This window comes from Oenanthe melanoleuca, chromosome 2 (assembly GCF_029582105.1).
Source record: "Oenanthe melanoleuca isolate GR-GAL-2019-014 chromosome 2, OMel1.0, whole genome shotgun sequence".
Lineage (NCBI taxonomy): Eukaryota > Metazoa > Chordata > Aves > Passeriformes > Muscicapidae > Oenanthe > Oenanthe melanoleuca.
In genome coordinates this window covers 11,844,493-11,868,754 of record NC_079335.1, presented here as the reverse complement: position 1 = coordinate 11,868,754, position 24,262 = coordinate 11,844,493, and the positions used below count along the sequence as shown (strand labels likewise).

Here is a 24,262-nt window from a genome sequence, read left to right as displayed (position 1 = left end):
CTGCTGAGAGGGCAATAGGGAAATCACTCTGGCCTTCCCTGTTGACAGCAGGATTTTAATCAGGGCCTGACTTAAATCATTAATTCACAGCCCTCAGGTTGTTTAAAGAGCTTTGATAACGAGCTGAGAAGAAATTACTATCCGTTTTCTCTTGGCAGGATTGTAACAGCATGACATGATGTTCATTGAATTTAGAAAAGAGGAGGGATAATCTTCAGAATGAGAGAAAGACAGAAAATCTACCCAGAAGAAACAATGACAGAAGATTCCTCCACATATGCAAACACAAAGAGGTCAATTTATATCTGTTTTTTTCAAAATGTCTTTATTGCTTAAGGGCATTTGGCAAGATAGACATAACATAAACCTCATATCCAACATTACTTGGCAACATATTCCCAGCTGGAAACAAAATAAATTGGATTTTTTTCTTTGTGCTAATGCCACATTTTTTGGATGCTTTTTTGAAAACTAATCAAGAGATGGCTGCTCAGCATGCCTCTTCATTCTTGATGGGCTTTTAGTGCAAAATTGCCAGCAGCAACTTTCTGAAGTCCCCAGAGGTGTCGGATCGGACAGCTTCAGCTAACGACTTCTTGTACATCTGCTGGAACTTCTCCTTTATTGCTGGCAGGTCGCTCTGAGGAGACACCAAGAGCCTCTTTAGCAGAGTGGTGAATGCTGTGAGTGACATGCCCTGCTCCTGCCAGCACCCCTGGGCTCTGACTCAAGGCCACACCCAGTGGGAGTAGGAGAGGAGAGCGCAGGAGGTCTAAAAATCTTGGAGGACTTTCAGGTTAACATTTGAATTCGAGGTAAGCCCATGTCAGATAATTATGAGGGGATGCTAACTCTGAAGAGGGTCTGTAGGGAAAGCTATGCCAGGTGGCTGGGAGAATCTCTGCCCAGTGGTGCTGTGCCAGCACAGCCTTGGTACTGGAAAACTCACACAGTGAACTCCTGAGGTCATCCCTTGGTGGCAAGCAGGGAAAGAGGCACGTCCCAGGAGTATGGATAAAAGAGTTTTCTTCCACCCATAGAAGAAATTTACTGGTTACTGGGTGGGGAGAGAGCTCCTTATCTCAAGTTTTCCTGTAAAAAGGCACCTACAGCACAGGTGGGATCTTTATCACTGTGAATTTTAAATGTTATAATGACTGGACTGTGTCTTAATAGAGAGAATGCCCTGGAGCCTAATTTTTCTCACTGTGGGTCATTGAGAAATATGCTTTCCTCATGCCTGTGAAAGGCTCCTTCTCTGTGTCGATTGAAACAGCCCTGGGGTTACAACGTACACAGCTTAGAAGGAATACTTAAAGATTGTGCTTAAATATCTCAAATGCCTTATGAAGTTTTGTGCTTATTAAAATGACAGTTAACTCCTTTGACTTTTTATTTTTTTCACTCCTCCCCATCTGTTTTTCTTCCCAGCTGGAATCAGAGAAAATTGGCAACATATGTTTATAAGCAATTCTCAAATTGGAAACTGCTGCTTTATCATTAATTAACTAGGAATTACTTTTACACATCCTACTGGGGCCAGGCCTCCCCATGGGTTGGTTTTAACCAGGTATAGTTGACTCCACTTGAAATTGCCTCCATGCTTGCTGGTTTAGTTCCTTTGAAAACAGAAATAGATGCAATATCAAAATTAGAGGTGCCTGGATACAGTGTGACCACTGATGTCACAGGGCTGAAAAGGGTTTGCTGAGCACATGATCTATCAGGACTCACTCCAAGATACCCTTTACATTTGTATTTCTCCTAGAGCTGATGTGAGGCAGTACAGGACACAGGGTACCCTACCTCAGCCCTGGTCACAAGGATGCGAATCAAGGTCTCTTCATCAGTCCCAGCTCCTTTCATCGACTTGTGCAAAAGTGTGGCAAAGTAACCTGGGCAGTCTCTGGCACAGCTGACTAAAGGAAAGAGTAAGAGGCCTCATGATACTTGTAATTTGCAGTTTGTGACAAAACTTCAAGCAGAATTAAACAAATAACAAAGAAAAGGAGTCTCTAGTGTTTATGCTTAGACATATGAGCTGGCAGGGCTTTTTTCTGAGACTGATCCCCTATCAGTATGCAAGGAGAAATCTCGGAGTCTGAAAGGGGATGTCCATTTTTCCACAAGAGATTACCAGCACTGAGTACTCTGCCATTCCACAGTGAAAATGACATGAGTAAGAATAAGCATTTGCCCCTATGGGGTTCCTCTTGCCCATCCATTCTTGGGGTAGCTGCTCACTCTGCAGATCACAGGAGAAAGATCTGGGAGAGCCTAAATCCAGGTGGGTAACAGCAATGCCAGTGAGCTAATTGGACACAGGGCACAGGTTTAAATACTAGTGTTAAATTGCTGTCAAGTTGCTGTACATTTTTGTGGTGGCTGGCTAGCACACTTCTCATGGTGCCCAAGCATCTGCTGGAAGTTATTACCAGCCATGGTCCCAGGGGCAGCTTGGATGTGGCTCGCCTGTGTTAGAGGGCAAGTAATTCAGCTGTGGGGAAAGGAGCTGTGTCTGGCAAGTTTCATTTTTAAAACCAAAGAGTCCTAATAACTACTGAAAACTGTCTCTTTTTTCCCCAGCAGATAGTTTAGGGGTAACTCAATGGCTCTTGCCAGGCTGTACACAGACCCCCAATGTCAGGTGACAGCAAGAACTAGAAAAGAAAGGTCTTGAAACTATTGCTTTTTACCTAGAGTCAGATAAGCCTTCTCCAGATCTCCAGATGTTTCACTTTTAATGGATTCTTCTATGTCCTTCCCACACACCTATGAGAACAAAAAGGAGCCATAAGAGCTTCTGTCTGTACGTGTCTTCCCACTGTCCAAACCAGCATCAGATGCGGGATCCAATGGTAAAAGGTCAATCCAGATCCTTTAGAGCCTTTCCAAAGGGTAATTCAAGGGCAAATTAAGTTCTCCTCTGGTGTAAGTGCTCACAGATGCACTGGCTGAAAGGTCTATGCAGCCAGGTAAGGCACAATGGTTAAGTGATGGATAATCTACAATCAATAATTTGAATAATCAATCAGTCCCAGGTATCTGACAGCTTCTAGGACAAAGAAGCTGCAGCTTCTTCTTGAGTGACCCCTGGTCAGCAGAAACTGTTTGAGCTTTTTCTAGCCCCCCCATCAAAGCCTCTGGATGGCTCCCACATAAATAAGATAATTTTTGGATCTTTACCAACTCTATGAAGTTCTGTTACTTATTGTCTTTGGCTTCCCAGGCAAAGTTTACAAGCACTGTGGTTGTCCCAAAGTTTTTGTATTATTCTGTAGGGAATTGGAGAAGCAGTCTCTTCAAAACAGAGTTCATCCTGACTTTTGTGAACTTCAGGAACGACAAAGACTTCTACTTCGCTGTGCCTTGAGTATCAGGATGTCCCTGCATGATTCAAGACTCTGACTCTTCAGTCAGAGCTGGGAGACTGTGTGTACAAGGCAGCAAGGGCACCACGTGAGGCTTTAGGGCTTAAGTTCTGCAAAGCACAGCCTGGTTTAGATCTTGCCATATGCATCTCTCCAGCTGAAGAGAAGGGCATGTTTGCAAGATTTGGGCTCTAATCTTGGCCTACTTTGAGGGTAGCCAGGCAGGATATGGTGGGTTGGTTTGGGCAACCTGATCTGCTTGGCTTTATGAATCAAAAGTGAAGGTAGCTTGGCTGTTGGAGCATTTAACTAAACCCCCAGGGCTTGGGCCACTCCAAGAGAGAATTAGTTTGTGATTGGGTTTGTTCTCCTGCCAGCAATAACCCAAAACTTGGATTAAGCTGCAAATGCTTTTGTAGCTATTGGTTCCTTATTATGCTGACACTGAAATATGGTTTTGACTTGAGCTCTTTTCCTCTTCAGTGCCTAAGGCTACAGTTTTTTGATGAATTCAGAGTCTTCCCAGGGAAGTTCAGGACTTTGAGCCAGAGCCTGGAGGGAGACTCTTTCCTGAGAATTTCACTGCTGAGCTTCCACCTTGCTGCTAGAAGGACCTTGGATCTCCCATTGCTTTGACTTTCAGAGGTAATTTCCAAGCAAGGTATCTCCATATCAGCTCAGGTTCAGGCCCAGGCATGAGTAAAATGTTGCTGCTGGGTGACATAGGGAGAAGCACTAAACAGCCAGGATCCTGCTGCCTACTTTGCCTTATGTTTGGAGACAGGGGAAAGCACAGCAAAGCACCTGCACAGGCCATCTGCCCAGTGTGGGCAGGGAGGAAAAGGCTGGAGATTAACTTTTCCTCAGCCAATACAGGCTTGTGAAGTGGGGAGAACAGGAGGAGACACCTTGCCAGGCTCTGTTGAGGAGAAGGAGAAGACCAGAAAAGCAAATCCTTCCTTCAGGGCAGGAGTTTGTGAACCTGTGCCTTTGCTGCAGGAAGGGGGACAGTACACTGCCTTGCAGCTGTGGGAAGGAACAGACATGGTGACATTTATTTGGCTGAATATTGTGTAGGTTATGAAGGGGAATGGGTGGTTCACTGGCAGAAGATACAGCTTCTCCTGTAAATCACTTGTTTTTGTATGCTCATGATACAGTTGTATAAATGTGTTTTCCAAGATTCTTAAAGCATTCAAAAAGTTATAAAATGGCAGAGAAAGGATTGTCCACTCTACATAGAATCATTTAGGTTGGAAAAGGCTCTTCAGCTTGTTACATGTCCTTGTAGGATCTGCACCTCTCTGTCAGGGCCCATGCAACCCTCACTGCAGAAGGCAAACTCACCTTTTCATAGGCTTGGAAAGTAGCTCTCAGCTGGCTGTAGCTCCTCTTTGCTAGGACCACATTGAAAGCCAGCTCCTCTGTTCCCCAACGGCCTTCTCCTGCCTTCAAAATCACATGTTATTCATTAGAAGCACTTGTTTGTACACAGTGCAGAATGAGCCCTTGATGCACCAAGCTCCAGCCCCCCTTGCTCCTCTCCTTGAGCTGCCACTGCCCGTGCCTGGTTTGTTCAGTGTCCCTAAGGCAGCCCTTGCTGCACAGCACGGGGAAAAAAGGGATTTTTGCACAACTGCACTTACTTTATACAGATCTGAGGCATCTTGCTGAGCAAGCTCTTCATTGACCTGCTGGGTCTCATCCCGGGTTGCCTGCAGAAGAGGAGATAACCATGAAAACACCAGACCGAGTGCTGGCGGCCCTCACAGATATTTTGGTTGGAGTTTTGCTGCCATCTGCTGACAGGAGCCCCGGGATGGGCACGGTGAGTCCCTGGGCTGGCTGCCTTCAGACATGAACCCTTTGTGCAGGGCTTATCCCCAGCTCCATGTGCTGTGCTGGGGCCTCTGGAGAGGAAGGTGCTCAGTACCTGCAGCAAAGTGCTGATGATTTTCACAGTGCTGGATATGCCCTGGTCACTGTGAAATGTTTTCCTGACTAACCTACATACTCTGAGCATTCACCAACACTGTCATCCCTGGGGGAAATGATGAAGGACTGATCGATGAAAAAAAAAAAAAGTATTTGCCACTCCTGAAAGTATCCAAGAGGTTGGAAAGAGCTGTATCTATGGATGCTTGCCAGAATGAGAATCTAAACTGTGATGTATTTAGTGATGTGACTGTTATGTCATTAAAGCTTCTTTTATTTATTCAGTCTTTTCATTTCCCAGGGCTGTCAGGTCAGACTGTCCACCACATTGCATTTCTCTATGTGCTCCTATTTTTCTTAGTTATAATGTGTCTTTATGAAAGTATTGATTTTTGCTCTAATGAAATGGGTGTAAAATAAAATGTGTTCTAATGGAAAAGATGCTATTTTGATGAATGAAAAACTAACATAACAGCAATCTCTTTCTTAGTTGTTCTGTATCTGAATTCTAAAATCCTTAGCTGAGATGGAAATAAGATTTAGTGGTTTGGGGCAAAATTCAGAATAATGGGGCCATGACTTTGAATGAGTATTCTAGCCTTCACCATGGTATAAATAACACTAAAACAATCCTGTTATTTTCAAAGTATCAATATTAATAAAATTGTCTGTGGCTTCATAAACAAAAATTGTACATATTAAAAAGTCATAGATATGAAAGGCTCTTATACTGAAGAATGCCTGTACTTAATTACCTCATTATTATACTATATATCATAACTGCATTATTGTAAATACCAACCAATACATATTATGATTGCTCAGGTTAAAAAGGAAATACCTCTGTGCAGGCAGCTGCACAAGAGGAAAATTCCCAGCCTTACCTCTAGCACCATGACTAATATCTTCCTTAGGGAGCCACTGGTGTCACTTTTAACATCAGACTCTAGATCCCTATCAAACACTGGGAAGAAAAAAAATCTGTGAGAGTTCAACCAGTGAGAAAGGATTTGAATGAAGGTGTTTGAAAGATAAAACTACTTACGATGTTTGTAGGCCTCCTTTATGCTTACAATTTCCTAGGATAACAAAAAACAAATAAAGTAATAAATAAATAAATAAATAAATAAATAAATAAATAAATAAATAAATAAATACTATCTTATTTATTAATAAAAAAATGAGCAAACAAAACACCAGCAAGTCAGCACCATGTCTGTAGTGTGTGAGGTATAGCAACCATGGGGTGGGAGATGCCACAAATTCTCAGTCCCCATTGAGGAGAGAACTTTGAGGGGGGCCTGATTCATGCAGGTGTCCCTCTGGTTTTCCCTGCACTTAGGCAAGAGCTAACTTTTTTATTTTTTCACTAGGATCACATTCCTACCTCTGAACCATCAGAGCAGTGCCAAAGCTGCCCTTTAACATGTACCCATGGATTCTTCACCAGTGCTGCCTCCATGCCATCCAAGGCAGGAGTAGGATAAAGGAAGGAATGTGAATTTTATTTGTCTTAACTCCTGTTAGAGTTTCAGCTCCAGTACAACAATCTTATTGCTGCAAACGCTGGCAAGAGGCATTTCAGCCACAGAAGCTGGACTGATCCCTCTTTCTCCTCCCAGGGATGCTCTTGGCGAGCTCTCTGCCCTGCTGCCCAAGGAAGGTGCCCATGGTGCCCAACCTTGTTGTTTCGTGTGCAGAGAATCTCAATCAGCAGGGACTCGTCTGTCCCCGCTCCCTTCATCGCCCTGCGGAGCTCTCGGGCCTCGTACTCGCAGGGCAAGTCCAGCAGAGCCAGCACAGCCTTTTCAAAATTCCCACTCAGGTCTCCCTTCAGCTCCTCTTCCATCTCCTGTGGGGACAGTCAGGAAGGTTAGTGCAAAAGCTGAGGTGAGATTGGAGGATTTCTTAATTTGTTTCAGGAAATCAAATGATTTAAAAGCTCATTTTGTACCAAAAAGTGACAAAACATATTTTAAAAGGCCTTAAAATACACAGACTTTTTTTTTTTTTTTTTTTTTTTTTTTTTTTTTTTTTTTTTTTTTTTTTTTTTTTTTTTTTTTTTTTTTGCGCAAAATAAGTTCCCTAAAAACCTTGGCTTCAGATTGACTGAAATGATTGTCCATTTTCAAACACCAGCCAATATCACTCCTGTAATGACTCTTAGTTGTGTAAACAAATACAAACTTTTTTGAAAAGCTTAACAGGAGTTTACTCTGAAACAAAATGCAGAAGCTTCCTCCTTCGAAAGAGCTGCCACACATGGGATCAAATGAAGAACCTTCTCTGTCAGTTTTGGTTAAAACTGACTTTCTGAAAAAAGCAGATTTCTGCAAGGTGCTTTTGTGCCAAGCAAAAACAGCATTTTTACAAACACACACCCACATCAACCTAAAATCCAAATTTAGTGAGACCCTAGAGAAGAGCTGGCTAGTGCATGCTGAGGATGCCAGCTGAGGATGTATTTGAAGTCCTATCTGCAGTTAACATTTCCTGCTCTATGGGAAGCACTTGACAAGTTCAGAATGCTGAATGAGAAGTCCAGCTCTAATTCCATTATTCTCAAGTTCCTGCTTACACAACCACACGTGAACACTCAACTGCTCAAGCCAGAGGCTGCCATCTGTGTTGGAGCAGTTTCAACACACACATCATAAATGCTACAAGTTCCTGGAGCAGCAGGAGAGTGAGATGGAACCACTTGTGCCTCCTCCCAGGAGATTCAGGCTGCCCAGGAAAGCAACAAGAGCTGCTATGAGCTGATGTCACTGCAATGTCCCATGGCATTTGATAATTTCTAATGCCTATTTTTATTAACTCCCATCATAGAACAAAATCTATAGTATTAGTATTTACATACTATTATAATATTACAATATTATAGTATTTATATAACAAAAATCTGCATTACACTTGCTGTAAATTTTACATGTCCAAAGCTTTCATTCATCTTCAGTGCTGCCTTATTGACACTGATTAATGAGCAAGCAGACACTAAGAAAATACCAATTTAATAATAAGGTCTGTAGGATTGAGCTCTTTACTGAAATAATATTTTAGAAGCTTTATTTTTCTTACACACAAAATTATTAAGGCAGTTTATGCCTCTTCCTGCAGAAATCAAGTGCTCAATGAAACTTCTTAGCTTTGCAAAATGTTCTACTTCATCACTGGAAGAAATCAATAATTAGTTCTATTAAACTCAATAAAATATAGTTGTGCCAGATCAAATAGTTTCTCTGAATTTGCATCTGGTCTAAGTGGGACTCTGACTTAAAATTTCCCTTTTACATTAACTTATTTTTCTGGATGTGCTGAAGATGAACACAAGCTGAAATATTTTCTACTTCAGTGATGAACTATTTTCTAGCTCTCCCAGCTTTGATTAAAATGCTGTGATCTGGTTAAGGCTGACTTCAAGAAGACTCTGAGGCCTAAAATTAAAAATATGATCAGTATTTTAGAAGATAAAATTAATTGCTGAATCAGAAAGTAACTGGTGTCTTCCTTAAATCCACTATGCCCTTGCTATTTTCAAAAGCAGATGCCTATAGGCTGTATTTCCAGAGGCAGTGGTTTCAGAGAGGACACTTATTTCAAAATACCTTGTTATATAAAGCCTTGTACTTCTGTTTTATTTGCTGTCTCTGCTCCGATGTTCGGCTTGATAAGACTTCAATAATTTTCTTTTCATCGGTTCCTGAAAAAAAAGTTGTGCATAGGGATTAGATAATCAGGAATCTAATGCAGAGGAAAGAAAATGTGACCTCTAAAGAGAAAAAAAATCATGTACATATCTTCCCCAGTGGTTCCATCTTTAGGATTTGTAGCATCTAAGATTCTTCTAAGGATAATTTTAACTGTAGTCAGCTACACTGTTCAAACCATAAAATAAAAGTTCATCATGTCATGCTGTTCATATCAAAGAGATTGAGTCTTTTGTTTGAGAAGGGCAGACACTGCTCCTAAAATCAGGGATGTGCCAGTGCCCATAGGGTGACATACACGGTTTTGGTGGCAATGCTTGTTTGAGTAGTCCCAAGTGATCAGCCACCAGATCCAGTTTATTATCTGTGTGAATGCTGTGCTGGCACAGCAGAATGAGGACAGTGGGGCAGAGGCTGGGGCAAGCCAGGATGTGTTTGAACCAGCTCCATTAACCCAATGCCTGGATGTGCAGCCTGTAAAGAAATGGCTCTAATTTTGCTACATGGAGTAAGGAAAAGGAGCTGGAACCAGCCTGGATGGTCTCAGTCTCTGCCAATGCTGTTTTGCTTGGCAAAAATCAGAAAGAAATAGGAGCATGGGATGCCCAGGGATGTGCAGCTGCTGTGCTGCCCATCACAGAGGGGAGCTGAACATGCAGCCCCCTCCAGGGGAGAAACCCTCAGTCAGTTTTGAGCTCTAATTTATGCAATTTATGCCTTGAAGAAGCTTCCTAAAGGCAGTGAGCTTGCTCTTGTACTTTTGTTGCCCTCTGCCATATAAACAGATGTTTGCACTGAACAGAGCTGCTGGAAGGCATTTGTTACAGCTAAAAAGAGACATGACCACAGCAATGTTATCTGGATGTAGGAAGGACACAATAGGGCAGCTATTGCATTAACACAGGTGTCCTGGTGCACAGGTGTCCTGGTATACAGGAGCAGATTGACTCAGGCATTATTTCTTCATGACAAGTATTGAAATTGAGAATGTGAGCCAGGACAGACATATGAGCCAGCCTGTGATGGGCACTGCCCAAATGCCACAGCATACCAAGGGTTAGGATGGCAGACCAAAGGCACCAAGACACATTCCAGCTCTGGTGATGCCCTCACATCCTGCTGGTGGTCACTGCCCCACGCTCTCCTTGTGCTCTGCCATCTCTGGGCTTTGTGCTGTGCCTCATCTCAGGCTTTTAGGAGCAGGAACCAAGGATAAAGATACAAATTATATTGGTATTCAGCAAAAGCTGGTGTTTTCATCCCTCATATCACCACCAGGTACATGGAGGAAAACTTTAGGACATCTTGTCCAGGTCTTTCTGCTTAGATCCAAGCCAGAAGGCATGGTCCAATTTTAGAAGGAAGTATACTCCTATTTGATAATGTTGGGTTAATCTCTCAGTTAGGAGAGTCCTCTGGACAGCTGCCTTGAGAGGGCTCAGTTGGTATGACACAAACAGTTCCTAAAATTCAACACTTAACTATCTGATTCTGAATGTCACTGCTATACCAGGAAGAAATGCTTAAATACATATTAACTGTGCAAATACTTGGGATGAATTAATAACTTATTGATCTTGTGTGTTGCCTGAATGTTCTTCCTTTACTGAACATTGTCACTTCCATGGACCTTAGGATTCCATGAAACACTAAGCATTCCTCACTCACATTAGTGCAGTCAGGCAGCTTACTTCAAACTACACCAGAAGATTGTGAGGGACAGTTATTTCCAGTGAAAAATCATTGATGAAGGTTGAAATCGCTGTAAATTCCTTTCAGCTGATGGAGCTGCAGTGGGCCCTGATGAAATATGGAGGTGATGATGTTCTTTGCTGGTCCCTGGAGGCCTAAGAAAGGATATACAACCACAACCTTAATCTGACCTGACTAGCTGGACCCTGTGACTGTCAAATTGGTCTTGGCAGCTTGATGTTCCTATCACAGGAAACAAATACCATATTTACCCTAATCCTCTGGAGACATGCAATTATCAAGCTAGATTTTACCAGGCTGTGAGGAACAAGCTGGCTTCCCTTCCCATTTATCTTCATGGGTGTGAACGTTCTTTGAGTCAGTATATGGCAGAAAGCGTAAAGATTACCTAAAACTGGTTGGAACAGTTGGTTTGCCTAAGTTCATGTATATGGTCTTTATAATATTGATCTGCCCTTTGTACACAATCCAAAAATCTATGAAGTCTTTCTTACCTGCTCCTTTGCAGGCACTGTATATTTTCTTGGCATCTCTCTCTGCATCAAAGCTGTGATGGTGGCGCTTGTGGGTTGACTGGGAAAACAGAGACACAACAGACACATGGGAAACAGCTTTGCATTAAAATGGTAGCAGTTTGGGCCAGGTTCTTGCTTGATCTTTGTTCACACCACCTAAACCTTGAAGTTCAGGCTGGGATTTGCTGAAATACTGTATTTATCCCTGGGTTCCTGGAATGGATCCACAAATTGTGTCACCACATAAAAAACACAGTAGTCTATACTACTTTGTCACCATATATATACACACATATATGTATATGTCACCCTATACAACATGTCACCATATGGCATACATGACCTATATAACTTTGTTCTGCCAGTTCTGGCTTATTCAAGTAATTTAAGGATAATAACTTCATACTAGACATCTTCATGCCAGATCAAATATTATTGGTTTGTGCCACATTAAGAATAGGCCAATACAAACACCTTAGCAGAAGCAGGACCTCTCTCTGTAGTACATTTTTAAGTACTGTGAACAATCCAAATCATCAGGATAAAAACTGATCATGAAAACCTTTCTTATATTAATGCATTCATGCAAACAAGATAATTTGAGATATATAATGTGATAAAGCTGGGGTTTGTTGTTGTTGTTGTTGTTGTTGTTGTTGTTAGGGAGTTTTTTTTTGATAGTTTTGTTAGTTTTGTTTGTTTTTAAATTTTGGCAAAATAATACATGTGGCTTACTTCGAGCTCAATTTACAGAGACAGGATAATAACTCAAAGTCCACAGCTACTAAAACAGTTTATAGCCTGACATATCAATGTAAACAGAAAACCATGTCTGTTCCTTCTAATCTGAAAAGCTGTGAGTCACAGGGGCTGCAATGCTGGTACACCCTTCATTCTGCTCTTTCTCAGAAAAGGGTAGAATTATCTGAGACCACAACAACAGCAACAATTTCAGCTCCTCTTATATGATTAATCAAGTATTTTAAATGCCCAAACTTTAAAATAGGAGTAGAAAATAGGCCCTGGGCTCCTAAGTCAAGCAGCACAAGTCAGTATGCACAGCACAGACAGAGGGGTCTAAGTGGGCACTGGCAGTGCTTTGGCATTTCCATTTAAATAGCAACATGTGGATCAGGCTGCTTGCTTTGCAGGGCTGCCAGGCACTGGCACCACCACTGTTAATTAAGAGTTATGATTCTGCAGGGTATGGCAGTCTGCTTTTAAGCCCTTCTGAAAATGCCACCAGCCTGCTGAGGAGCAGAAGAGGTTAAAAGGCTGATTAACCTCCTTGTCTCTGGGCAGAGACCATTCCTGAAAGACATTAGGTACAACATCATTCTGCTTGTGGAATAAAGAGAATTTAGGCACATGGCTGTGGGCCATGCTCTGCCATATACCCATCAGGCCAGAGAACAACATCTTTTAAGAATAGATACAGTTTAAAGTCTGTTTGTTGGTATGCTGACCTCTACTATTTCTGATGAAAGAACTACAACTCTGGCTAAAGGAGTCCTGTGTCAAAAGGTAAAAAGAGTCAGTTCTCAAGGAGTAAACCTCAAATCCAGTCCCTGCACTGCTTTACCAATGTGCCTTTGTGATTGCCTGAATCCATTTAAGGTACCTGGCTCTTCCAGTGCAGTTAGCAGCTAGGATACAACCTACTGCTAATGGCAGCTGAAACAGAAAGTTATTTTTACAACTTATAAAGTCAGTAAGATACAATAACAATGCAATAATTTCTCTTCATCTCTACAGCACTTTGATTGCCCCATCATTACAACATTGCTTTCAAAGATGTAGCCTACTGTATGCTCATGCAAGTTTTTCAAAACCTTTCAAACAAGATGGAAATAGTTGCATATAAATAACTAGCAATTTCTAGTGGAGATTTTATTTAACAGTCTTCAAATTTCCCAAGAGTTTGGGTCAAAATGGAAAGGGAAAACCACAAAGTTAGAAAGAGGATCTACTGATAACTATTCAAAATGAATTCCATTCACGGTTTGCTATTATGGCAGAGTGTAGGTGCTTCTCCTTCCATGGCATCATGTACAAGGGAAATGGACTGACTGGCTCAGCTTGTTCAGCATGGAGAAGAGAAGGCTCCAGAGAAAAACCATTACTTTGGCTCTGTAGTGTTAGTATGCTTATGGCAGATCTTGCTGTCTGTGTTAGGCAGACAGTACTGAGGTTATTCTAGAGTTGTTTGCAAAGCAAACAAAAAGGACCAAAGAAAAAGCTGAAAAAACTGAAAAAGGGGGAAAAATCTGTAGCACAAAATACAAAGAAAAGTGCTAACATATCAAATGTAGATATTTGACTACTTTGTAATTACCCAAGTGCTATTCTAGTTTATAGACTCTTAGATTCCCTGCAACAATAAGAGCTGAGAACTGTTGCTTCAATTTCACTGCCTCCTGACCTGGGACAAAAGGTGCAGTGGTGAGAAGTGAGGAAAAAAAAGCTTCACCTGGGACTGTCTCCCACTTTGCACACATTCGTCCTGGACAGAAACACCTGCACAAACACACAAAGGCAGGAGTTGGTTTGTTCTTGCACCAGAAGTGTTGGGCTGTGGAACTGCCCTTACCATGCTGGTGCTGCTGCCCCTGCAGCCCCCACTGCCCCAACCCCACTGCAGGTGCACCTGCTCATGGTAAGGTCATGGCAGGATGTGCAGACAGTGGTTTGCTTTCTCATGCTTTGATGGCTGGTCAGATATCCTCAGGTTTAGTGAGCCCCTCATTCCTAGGTACAACTTGTATTGTAGGTGATGTATTTGTGTGCAGGAAAATGGTACCACCAGAAACTGAAATAGCATAGAAGATTTATGATTATTCATAAAGACAAGGGAAAATCATGCAGGAAGGAAGGAGTGTTTTGATGTTCAGGACTGGCTTATTTTAAAGCACCAGAGGAATTTATTGAGCCAGCTCTGCTAAAGCCTCTGTCTTCAAAAAAATTGCTGCAAAACATTAAATGATGTGCCTGAGGGATACCATTCCTACAGTACTGTGTGTAATACTAGCATCATCATTATAGAGAGAAGTCTGACACTGTGGTAAGTGACTGCCAAAGCCAGCTCCTGGAGAGGGAGAGCTGTTTCAGAGATGTACTCCTGTGGATTTTGACAGATGGATTTTCCTGTAAGGGCTACATGGCAAAATCGATTGACATCTAATACCATTTGTAACCTGTGGCCATTTTTCTTCTAAAAATATGAGAAGAACCACTTAAATATAGTTCTTTTTTAGAATTAGGATTTAGACTAGATTAGATTAGATTAGCTACTGATTTAGAAGTATTCTTGAAAATTTTGTGAGAGCATGATGTGGACTCTGAAATATCAGGTGGACAGACTGCAAACAACTTTGAAGCTGGACACAGGGTGTAAAGGAACTTGCTTTCACAAATTGGTCCAGCTCTGTCCACTCATTTATTTAATTTGCTTCTTATTTCTCTCTTAAAGTTCTGTATTAATTAATGTGACCAACATTCTGCTGGTAAAAAATATTCTTTTTACTTCCAGCATATTGTATTTATGGCCTGTGTTGACTTGTTTTCTCTTATCCTGAATAGTTTTTTGTCTCACTCAAACATGTTTTAGACAATAATCTGTTTCCCTTGCAGCTTTGGCTAAACTTGCCACAGATTTATTTATATTAAAGTGGACAGTTTATAAAAGATCTAAAACTAACTTTCTTTGTTCTAACTTGTTGTAAAGTTTAAAGTTTTTCCTGCTATGATTTACATCTGACTTTAGGGAGCTGTAAGATGAGTTTATAGTTGAGGATGATCTGCAATGCTTAGAGAAGCTTTGTAGATTTTTCTTTGATGTTTCAGCATGTGGAGCCCTTATGGAGAACAAATAAACAGTTTAATAAAGGTCTGCAAAATCAAAAGGACGTGGTGGGCGGGGAGGGAACAAGAGTTCTGATGGATTCAAAGCATCAGTAGTTAGCATTGGTAGGTTGCTGCAATACATTGCAGACACTCCTAAAAATCTAGTATTTCCCTCAGGCTAAAGACAATTAAGTTTGCAGTAGATACAAAGTGCTCATCTGTCAGTAGACAAGAACAGAAGTGCTACCATGAACTTGTCAGGGAGTTTCCTGTATTGCAGCAGAGAGCCCTCCCTGAAAACAGCTGATAATACAACTTGAGCAATCACAGCTATCTTCCCATTTCCATCACCTCATGCAATGCCAAGAGCCTGTTCAGGAACAGGTTATAGAGGAGCACAGTCAGAACAAGGAAAAGAGCAGCTGCTCGGGGTGCTCGTCACCCACTGCAGCTCTAACAGAGTGGATGCTGATGTTGTACATGGATAAATGCAGGCACAGCCCCTTAAAGAAAATCACTGGGAAGAGCAAGGAGGAACGTGGCTGCTGACCAGAGCAGATGAGATGCAGCTCTGTAGCTGCAGGCAAAACTCTAAAAAGAGCTGGATTGATCCAGGTATGCTGAGTGCCTACCCCTGTCTTTATTTTTGCCAGGTACAATTTATGTGCTTTATTTAGTGGATGTCTAACTTAAAGTTTCTCTTTGGCTGCCATTTAAAAGGAATAAAAATTAAATCTAAAAGTGGCAGCAGACAGAAAGGGCAGACTGACCCAGCCATGCTCTTTACAGCATTAACTCATGCACTTGAGTGGGATCAGGAATAAAATTTGGGGCAGTATTCAGTTGTCTAAATATTGGTCTCTGGTGCTGTTAGAGATGTCCCAGGGTAAGCTGCCTGCTGCCTGTCAGACATCAGTGGTATTCTGTGGGCCTGCACCCTTCAGCCTGATGTGAATGTCTCACATACCTGAGAACATCATCACTGGATACTAGAGGTGGACTACACAATCATGCCAGAGTTTTAACACTCATTTTCTTCTTCTTCACATATATTTAATTATCTCCCAAAAATGCATTGGAGAAAAACGAGGTTTTAAAAAGAACAACATAAGCTAGTTCCATGAGCATCAATCTGAGCTTTCATTTCTACCAAGCAGGTGAGCACCAGCATCCTCTCTGCCTGATTTCCCAGAGACTTACTGAGCTGCTGTCTGCCTGATTTTGGTTCCTCTACTGCCTACTGCAGCTGAAACAATTCCTGTGATGGGCACAAGCATGATGGCCCAGCACTGTGCAGATTCTCTGGTGTCTTAGAAGAGTTGAGTTCATGCCTCAGTCTTTTGTGCAGGGGATTTCTAATACAGTCTTTCTGTTCTTAAGATTTCCAAGAAACATAACAGGCACTACTAATTTTGAGATTAGCACCTTGCTAGTAAATTAATCTAAGGTTGACTGGTGGATTCAAACATTTTTAGCTAGTATAACAGATTTATACATATTGCATTCTCTTGCATCCCACTTCTTTGGGAAGCCAAGTCCCAAACAATCCATAATGTCCTAAAGGTAAGGTAAGGACAGAAAAACACAAAAACAAAAACAAAAACAAAAAACAAAAAACAAAAACAAACAAAACAAAACAAAAACAAAACAAAACAAAACAAAACAAAACAAAACAAAACAAAACAAAACAAAAAAACCCAAAACAAAACCAAACAAAAAACAAAAAACCCCAAGTCAAAACAATTGAAAATCCATCCTAGATAGGAAGCTATAGAACCTTCTGAGATTTCTCAGTTCTCACCATGCACAGTCACTGAGCCACCAGTCCAAAGACATTTTGGGGAGCCCAGTCTCCAGCTAAGGAACCATTTCTCCAGCTCAGCACTGTGAGAGCTGTCAGGACTGGTTTGGGCAGAGCTTCTTATTCTTCACAGATATTTAATTATTGCTGTAGGCAATGGTTAAGTGAGTTGACATCTCAAGGTGTCTTCCAGTTCTATGATTCCTATTTTTATCTTTTGTGTGGAGAAGAAAATTTATGTTCTCCATGTACCAGGAAATATTCCAAACCATCTAGTCACCTTGTTAGTGTAGCAAACAGCAGGACCAGGGTGTGCATCTCATTGTTTAAACTCTGTCTAATACACTTGATCACAGATGACAGCTTTTGGCAAATCAGCACCTACATGATTAATTTTTTATACAACACACACATACTCAAGATTAATTATTTATCTTGGCAGAAGTCTTTAATGAACTATAATGCAACTGGAATCCAGGGTTAACCAGACTAACAGTAATGACTAAGAAAATGGACATGTGTTCTCAGATGTTGTGGCTAAAACCTTCTAGTACATCACATGTTGCCAGGATAACATCCTGTTATCAGAAGAACTCAGAACTCCCACCCAAAGTAGTCTTTAAGACAACCCAAACCTCATCCCTCATCTCAAGCATTTCCATCTGTGGAGAATAGTAAAACACAAGAACAAACATAGGAGTAGGCTGCTTCTACTACCAAAGACAGACTGAAAACATGATGCTACATTTGTACTTCATCCATAGTCTGATTTACTAAAACAGACATTCCCAGTCATAAAAGGTTGACCTGCTGAGAAAGCTCAAGACCATCAGTCAGAAAGGGCAAAAAAGCAGATAAAGCCCATTTCACTGCAGTGTGTGGGTACTCCCATGAGAAAACTTCCAAATATTAAAGCTCTTTAATATAATGGCTGAGCAAAAAAAAACAAAGAGCAATTACTGATAGGCAAGGTCAGGTCTCATCTAACTGGGAAAGGCCACTCAGGGCAAGGATATCTTGCCATTAGTGGATGATGTGTTCACTATCTCCTGTCAGCCTTCCACCAAAGTAAGGGATCATTCTGCAAGCTCTTCTTCAGTAAAGTTCAAGTAATGGGGCTCAATCATTCAGGTAGAAATTTTTGTGAAATGTAAAGGCTTTTACACACAGGTCAGAGTAGATGGGCACTAACATCTAAAAACAAACAGAAGAAAAAGCTGTGGGTGTGTTGGCAGCTGGGCTGTATCAGCAAGTGCTGGGGTTCATGCTGTGGTAATAAAAAGGTGGGGCAGACAAACACATTTTTGGCAAATGAATTGGCAAAGTGCAACCTTAAGATGTCCTTTTGTCCTCGAGGTTCCTGCTTCACCTGTTTTGTAAAACATAGCTCTCATTTTTCTTTGAGCCTTTTTCTCTGTCAACCACAATATGCAACTGAAAAATTGCCAACTGTCTCCTTGCCTGCTCAGAGAATGGTATCAGTGTCTCCAAATGCCATCCTCCATCTGCCAGCCAGGCTGTCATTCTCCTAAATTCTTCTGGCTGTTTTGTGCCTAACAGCTGCATGACAGCAACACACATTGTCAGCTTGCTTGCTCCTGATGGTTTGGTGCTATCAGGATCAAAACAATTTCTATATGAATTCTGCACTGGATAATACAATATATGTAAGTTCTATGGATTAGTCAACAGCGTTTGCAATGACTCTTTACTCTTTCCAAGCTGAGAGTGCAAACCTTATTTTCTACATCTGGGACTAAAACTGTAGTGACAACAAGACCCAAATAGAATCAGTCACGTTTACTTTTTCCTATTACAAACAAGTGGCAATAGTGAATATAATTGCTCTGACAGGTATTTAAACTGCAAAATTAAAACTATCTTTCTCCTACAATGTCCCTCCTGTTTCTAGCAACTGTTAATATATCATCTATGATTTTTTTAACCAATTTATTCATGCTCATCACCATGACAGAGAAACCCACAACTAAGAGAAAAATGTAACTTTGGGGTGGTTCTTTCATGGTTGAATTTTATATGGTCAAGTTTTAATGTTTTCAAAACTTTTTGTGGCGGATGGAACATCTTAACACAGAGTACTTTCAAAATCTGTTAGCTACCAGGGCATCAAGCAGTGGGAATGCCAAAGCTGCAAAACTGCAACTTTTATTTCTAGAGGGCTCAAACCAGATGCTTAAATAGAGACACCTCTGAGATGTGTGAGAGCACCTGCATGGGACTGGCAGAGGGGACATGGGGCTGACTCACCTGGTGGGGCTGCTGAAGCCAAGGCAGGAAAGCATGCTAGAAATCTTCAGACACCATGCCTGTGTTTAGACATGAGTCATGCCTCACATCACTTCCTTGGGTTACTTATCTTGCAAATGGAAGCCATACAAAATGCAAACAAATGACTTTATTTGCCACAGATAAATCTAGTATTTCAAGTCGGCAATAATTCTTTGTTATGATGGGGGCAGACTCCTTTTATTTTATTGATCATAATACCATAATAGTGGTTGGAAGACACTCAGATAACAGCATATCTTTCCTATTTTTTCAGCTGAGATACCAGATTTTTCACTCAAGTGTTCTTATGTCTTATTAAGAATTTGACACTCATTACCTCCACTAAGACTTATGATGAGCTAACATTGATGGAACTGAAGTAAATTCTTGTGTATGCCAGAATGAAATCTTACATGACTTAAGAACACCTGCACAGGGCTCAAATCCATGGGCACAATCTTTGGGAACATCATGCTCATACTAGCATGTATTTTAAAACACAGTCATTTAAAGTGAGAAGAACTTGAAGAATGTTGCACCCCATCAGGGAAGCCCCAAGATGACATGCTTCACCCCTCAGTCCCTTCACTGTTTCTAAAATACATCTCTGCAAGACACCCTATCTAAACACCATCTATATATTTACAGACACACAGAATATACAGACACACAGATCTGCATGTTTAGTGTCCAACAAACCAATTGTGCCTACAGAACTCGGAGGATTGCTTGTGTGACACCTTTCCACCTCACAGGAAGGAGGTGGTGGGAGTTTCAAGATACTTCCAGGTCAGCAAAGTCACCTAAAGCAGCAGTAATTCATCCACTGCTTCAGCCACTAGTCACAGTTAACAAAAAAGGCAGAGTCATTTTCTGGATAGCAACTGCTGAAAATTTTATATTATTTGTAAGTAGCTAAGTTCTCCTTGGCATAGGTAGTGAAGAGTTGTGGGGCTACAAATTGAACTTCATCTCAACCATATAGCTACAATCTGTAAGTCAAAGACAGATTAAAGAGAAATCCAGAGCTAATAATCTGATAATTAAGAACAGTAAAAATAGATTGTAGTGAAATGTGAACAACCAGAACATCAGAAATAGTTAGAATAGACAAAGCTAGCAGCTTAAATATTATTTAAAAATTAATGGCTGGAGTGGACAGCCCATTGATTGTGGTATATGAGCTGTAACAACCATATTCCAACATGGAATACAAAATTGACCAAAACCAACCTTAGGGTGTGTGAAGATGACCACAGAGCAACCATCTGGTAACAAAACAGGGAACCAGTACAGAGGGAGAAGACCCCTAATATTGCCATTGGTCTGGAGTGTTGCATGAGGAACAAGGAATTGAGATTGTGAGGGTATAGTCTTTGTTTGGGATCCCTCTTTTGAGGCACCTAAGCTTGAGCTAGCAGATATCACTGATTTGTGCCAATAACCCAGCTAATGGAGATGAGAGTCTAGTGAAAAAAACTTCTTTAACAGTAACAACAGAACTTGGTACAGTATATTAAAACTATTGTACACAAAGAGGTGTACAAATACACACTATAAATGTAGTAACTCTGGTATTGCAGATGGTTGTTGTTTTTTTTGTTTTTTTTTTTTTTTGTTTTTTTTTTGTTTTTTTTTGCCACAAATGCATCTTGGTTTTTTCATGGGTAAATGCTTGTTATCACTACTACAGCAGCAGCACTCACAGGACAGCCTCAGATCTAAAAGCAACAGCAAATATCCTGGATAATAAGGGAAATGAAAAGAATCTGCCACAGTTCTTCCCCAGTGGTGGGTAGCTAAACAAGAAGTTATTTCTATCTTCTGCTGACTGTGGGCTTATGGCCAAGAGCTGAACAAGAATTGCCTGTCCCTAAACACTGCTCTGCCAGGGGAAGCAACAAAGAGCAATTGTTGAGCTTCATGATGAGATAATAAAATCATGCTGTGGTAATACTGGTACTAGGGAAACATTTCTACAAGGACAGTAATGTCCATAGGCAACAGAGAAGTCCTTGTGAGTTTTGTGAGTGTATGCCCAAGAGGGCTCCTTGCGCAGATGTGTTCTCCAGGTAATACTTTTTGACCTTCATGTTGTCCAACCATATGGCCCACAACAACCTGCCATCCCCTTATACTACAGAGTCCTTCCTGGAAGAAGGTTTAGTTTGCTTTGCAATGACAAGATGAATCTCAAGGGTGTTGCAGAGAACCTCAAAAAATTTGAATTAAAACGAAACAACCCACCCAATCCCAAGGTTAATTAAACTCACAAACACCACAAAATCATGCATAAACAATCTTCATGAATTTTTGAGTAACAGAACAGAATATTTTTTAAAAAAAATTACACAATTTCATATAAGTGAAAATCCATCAAATTTTTCAAGTCATAGAATGAAAACCATTGCTGCCATTCCCAAATAGTCCCCAAAGCATCTTCCTTATAGCAGAGGAGCTCCCTAGATTTCCAGGTGGATTGACTCTATTTGTGTTAACATTAAGGACATCAGATGCACAGATAAGCCTGTTACAAGACTACAAACACAGAAAATAATTAAGAGACTTTAAATTGCAAAGGATGTGCAGTCAAAAATTTGATCAAAAGAAAAAAGTTCTGGGCTGCGTTCAAGAGCAAAAAGCACAGGAAAATATGCAGATTTGGAGTTGTAATGTTGCATCAGGTGCAGTTCAGTTGGGAGCTCCGTTTCTGAGAGAATGGTATACACTTTAAGGTTGGTTGGAAAATTTTTGCTGAAAGCATTTCTTTCAACAATATTTGATACTTTTGTTCAAACTGATATGTTCAGGAAGATATGAATTTTGATGAAAGCTCCATTTTAAAATGAGACATTCTGATAAGCTGAAAAGTTCCATTTTAACATCCACATAATGGAAGCTTTTCACTAAGGAATGGTTAGCTTTCAATGAGAACTCCATTTAAAAACAATAGTTTTAAAAAAAGTTTTAAAACCTAAATTCATTTAAGTAAGTAAAATACCTCATTTGACATGGATTATTCATTTCATGTTTCTCCCAGCAGAAGCTATTAAATAAATTAAACTTTTGAAATTTCAAAGCGGACAAAATTCTGTTGTATTATTCAACAGAATGAAGGGACCCATTTTTACCCAGGTTTCTGGCACCAGTATTGACCACAAAGAGAAGCTGCCTCTGTGCATTGCAGAGCCTCCCAAAGCCACCATAAACCACAAAAAAAAGTGCTGCAGCACCACAGTGCCCCTTTCATCCTCCACAAAAGAAGTTCTTACTGGCTCATCTGCTGACAAACTGGTAGCCCCTATGGCTGGTTTCCGTATTTCCTCCGTGAGTTTGTAAGACTGGCTCTGGAGGTTTAAAAAAACACAAGGTGTAAGACACTCATGAGCCTGAGATTACAAAACATGAGATTAGGAGAAACAGCAAACTGCAGCTGAAAAGCTCTGGCAAGAACTTCTGTTTTATTTTCTGCTCTTCCATAAGCAGTTCTCCGACACAGATGCAGCCATTTCTCCAAGATTACCTGTAACTTTCTCAGAACAACAGAGAGGTGCAATTCCCAGATGAGTCTGGGCTGAATGATGGATTCTCTTCCAAATGGGATCACCCCTGTTGCCACTGTTGCCTACAGTAAAACTGTGGTGCACTGCACCCACACCCAAACTAGTCCAGCATGGAGCTCACACACCTGCTAATTCCTCTGTATCTCCAAACACAGCAGTGATGTGACCACTCCTGCCACAGATCCACCCCCTCCAGACAGTCTAAATGTCAATGGAGCATGTTTGCCCTGCACTGCATTGCACTGAGAGCCTCTCCAGGGCAGGACCCTCAGGAGATGCCTGCTGACAGCCCTATGATGTGTCCTGAGCAGCAGGAGCCTTCTTGGCCTGTCTCCTGTGCACAGGAGTGCTGGACACAGGTAGTGCTGCTGAACTGCTCACTCCTCTCCCCTTAGGACAACAGCCAGCCTGCAAAAAGATGGTGTCAATCATCCCATTCACAGGGAGATAAAAAGCTCCTTAGATTTGTAGCTGCAGCTTTATGCAAATGGTATGGGATGTCGTGCTCACTCTGTGAAAGAAAATGTCCTGAGGAGCTGGTCCGAGAGCATCAGAACCTTGGTATGCCTCCAGGTCTTGATGAATTTGGATTTAAAAAATAGTTACATGATAATATAAACCTCACAGAAACTCACTTTAGCCTGTATCGGCAAGCAGGCTGTCTTCTATTGATATATACTGCAAAACTGCACATATTCTGCATTCAAGGAGAAAATGCACTACTGAATAAATATTGCTTTTATCCACTAACTTCAAAATTGGAGCTAAGACTCCCATCTTCCTCAGCACAAGCTACTTAACTTGCAAAGGAGCAAATTATTCAGAGCTGTCACACAAAAGTTTTTGACAATGAGGTAATTTTGGGGTTAAATATCTTCATGCAGACAAATGTTAACAAAAATTGTCTCAATCAAAACTCATACAGTAATTTGATGCAGTAAATCCCAACACCTGGATTTTAATCAGGGCCTTCTCTAAACACTACACTTTGAGATTACTCCTGTCCCTATTGTTCTGTGATAAACAGCCAAATTTTGAAAGTGTTGGCATTTGAGACAGGAAGTTTTTCATATATCTTTAGGGAATTATTTTAGTGTTCAGGATGTTCCAACACAAATTTGCTAAACTAACTAAAATTAGTTTTTCCAGGACATCCTGTGCATAATTTCTTTTTCTCAAAACGAAAGCGCTGCCCTGTTTAAGCCACAAGGAGCTTTCAAGCACTCAGGACTTGTGTGTTGCAGTAGTAATTTCATTATTCATGTACTGCAATGAAGCAATGTTTCCAGCTGCATAAAAGTTTCCCCCACAAAGCATATTTTGAGTTTAAATCTTTAATTGCAGCTGTATTAATGCTATATAAAGTAAAAATCTATAAACATAAAACCAGGAAATTATTGCATTCTTGACAATCCAAATTAAGTAACTACTTACATGTGAACTGCCCATTTTTGCTTAGCCTGAATGTGGAAGGTGCAACTCTTCTGCTCCTCAATAAAACAAGGATGCAGTTTGAATAGCTAAA

At 40.9% G+C, this 24,262-nt stretch overlaps 1 protein-coding gene across 2 annotated transcripts; it reads right to left on the bottom strand.

Moving 5' to 3' along the window:
• Window positions 1–298: 298 nt before the first annotated feature.
• On the bottom strand, window positions 299–24,262 carry ANXA13 (annexin A13). Of its 2 annotated transcripts, XM_056485359.1 has the most exons (12): window positions 24,172–24,238; window positions 22,447–22,521; window positions 11,221–11,299; window positions 8,912–9,006; window positions 6,988–7,158; window positions 6,352–6,385; window positions 6,191–6,270; window positions 5,018–5,086; window positions 4,719–4,820; window positions 2,697–2,772; window positions 1,807–1,919; window positions 299–640 (listed from the first exon to the last, which is right to left on the bottom strand). In XM_056485359.1, the coding sequence occupies exons 1-12, from the start codon at window positions 24,184–24,186 to the stop codon at window positions 521–523; spliced, it is 1,029 nt and encodes a 342-aa protein (XP_056341334.1). In that variant the 5' UTR covers window positions 24,187–24,238; the 3' UTR covers window positions 299–520. The 2 variants fall into 2 exon arrangements, with proteins under 2 accessions (XP_056341334.1, XP_056341335.1); XM_056485360.1 differs by lacking the exon at window positions 22,447–22,521 and having other exon boundaries at window positions 24,172–24,262.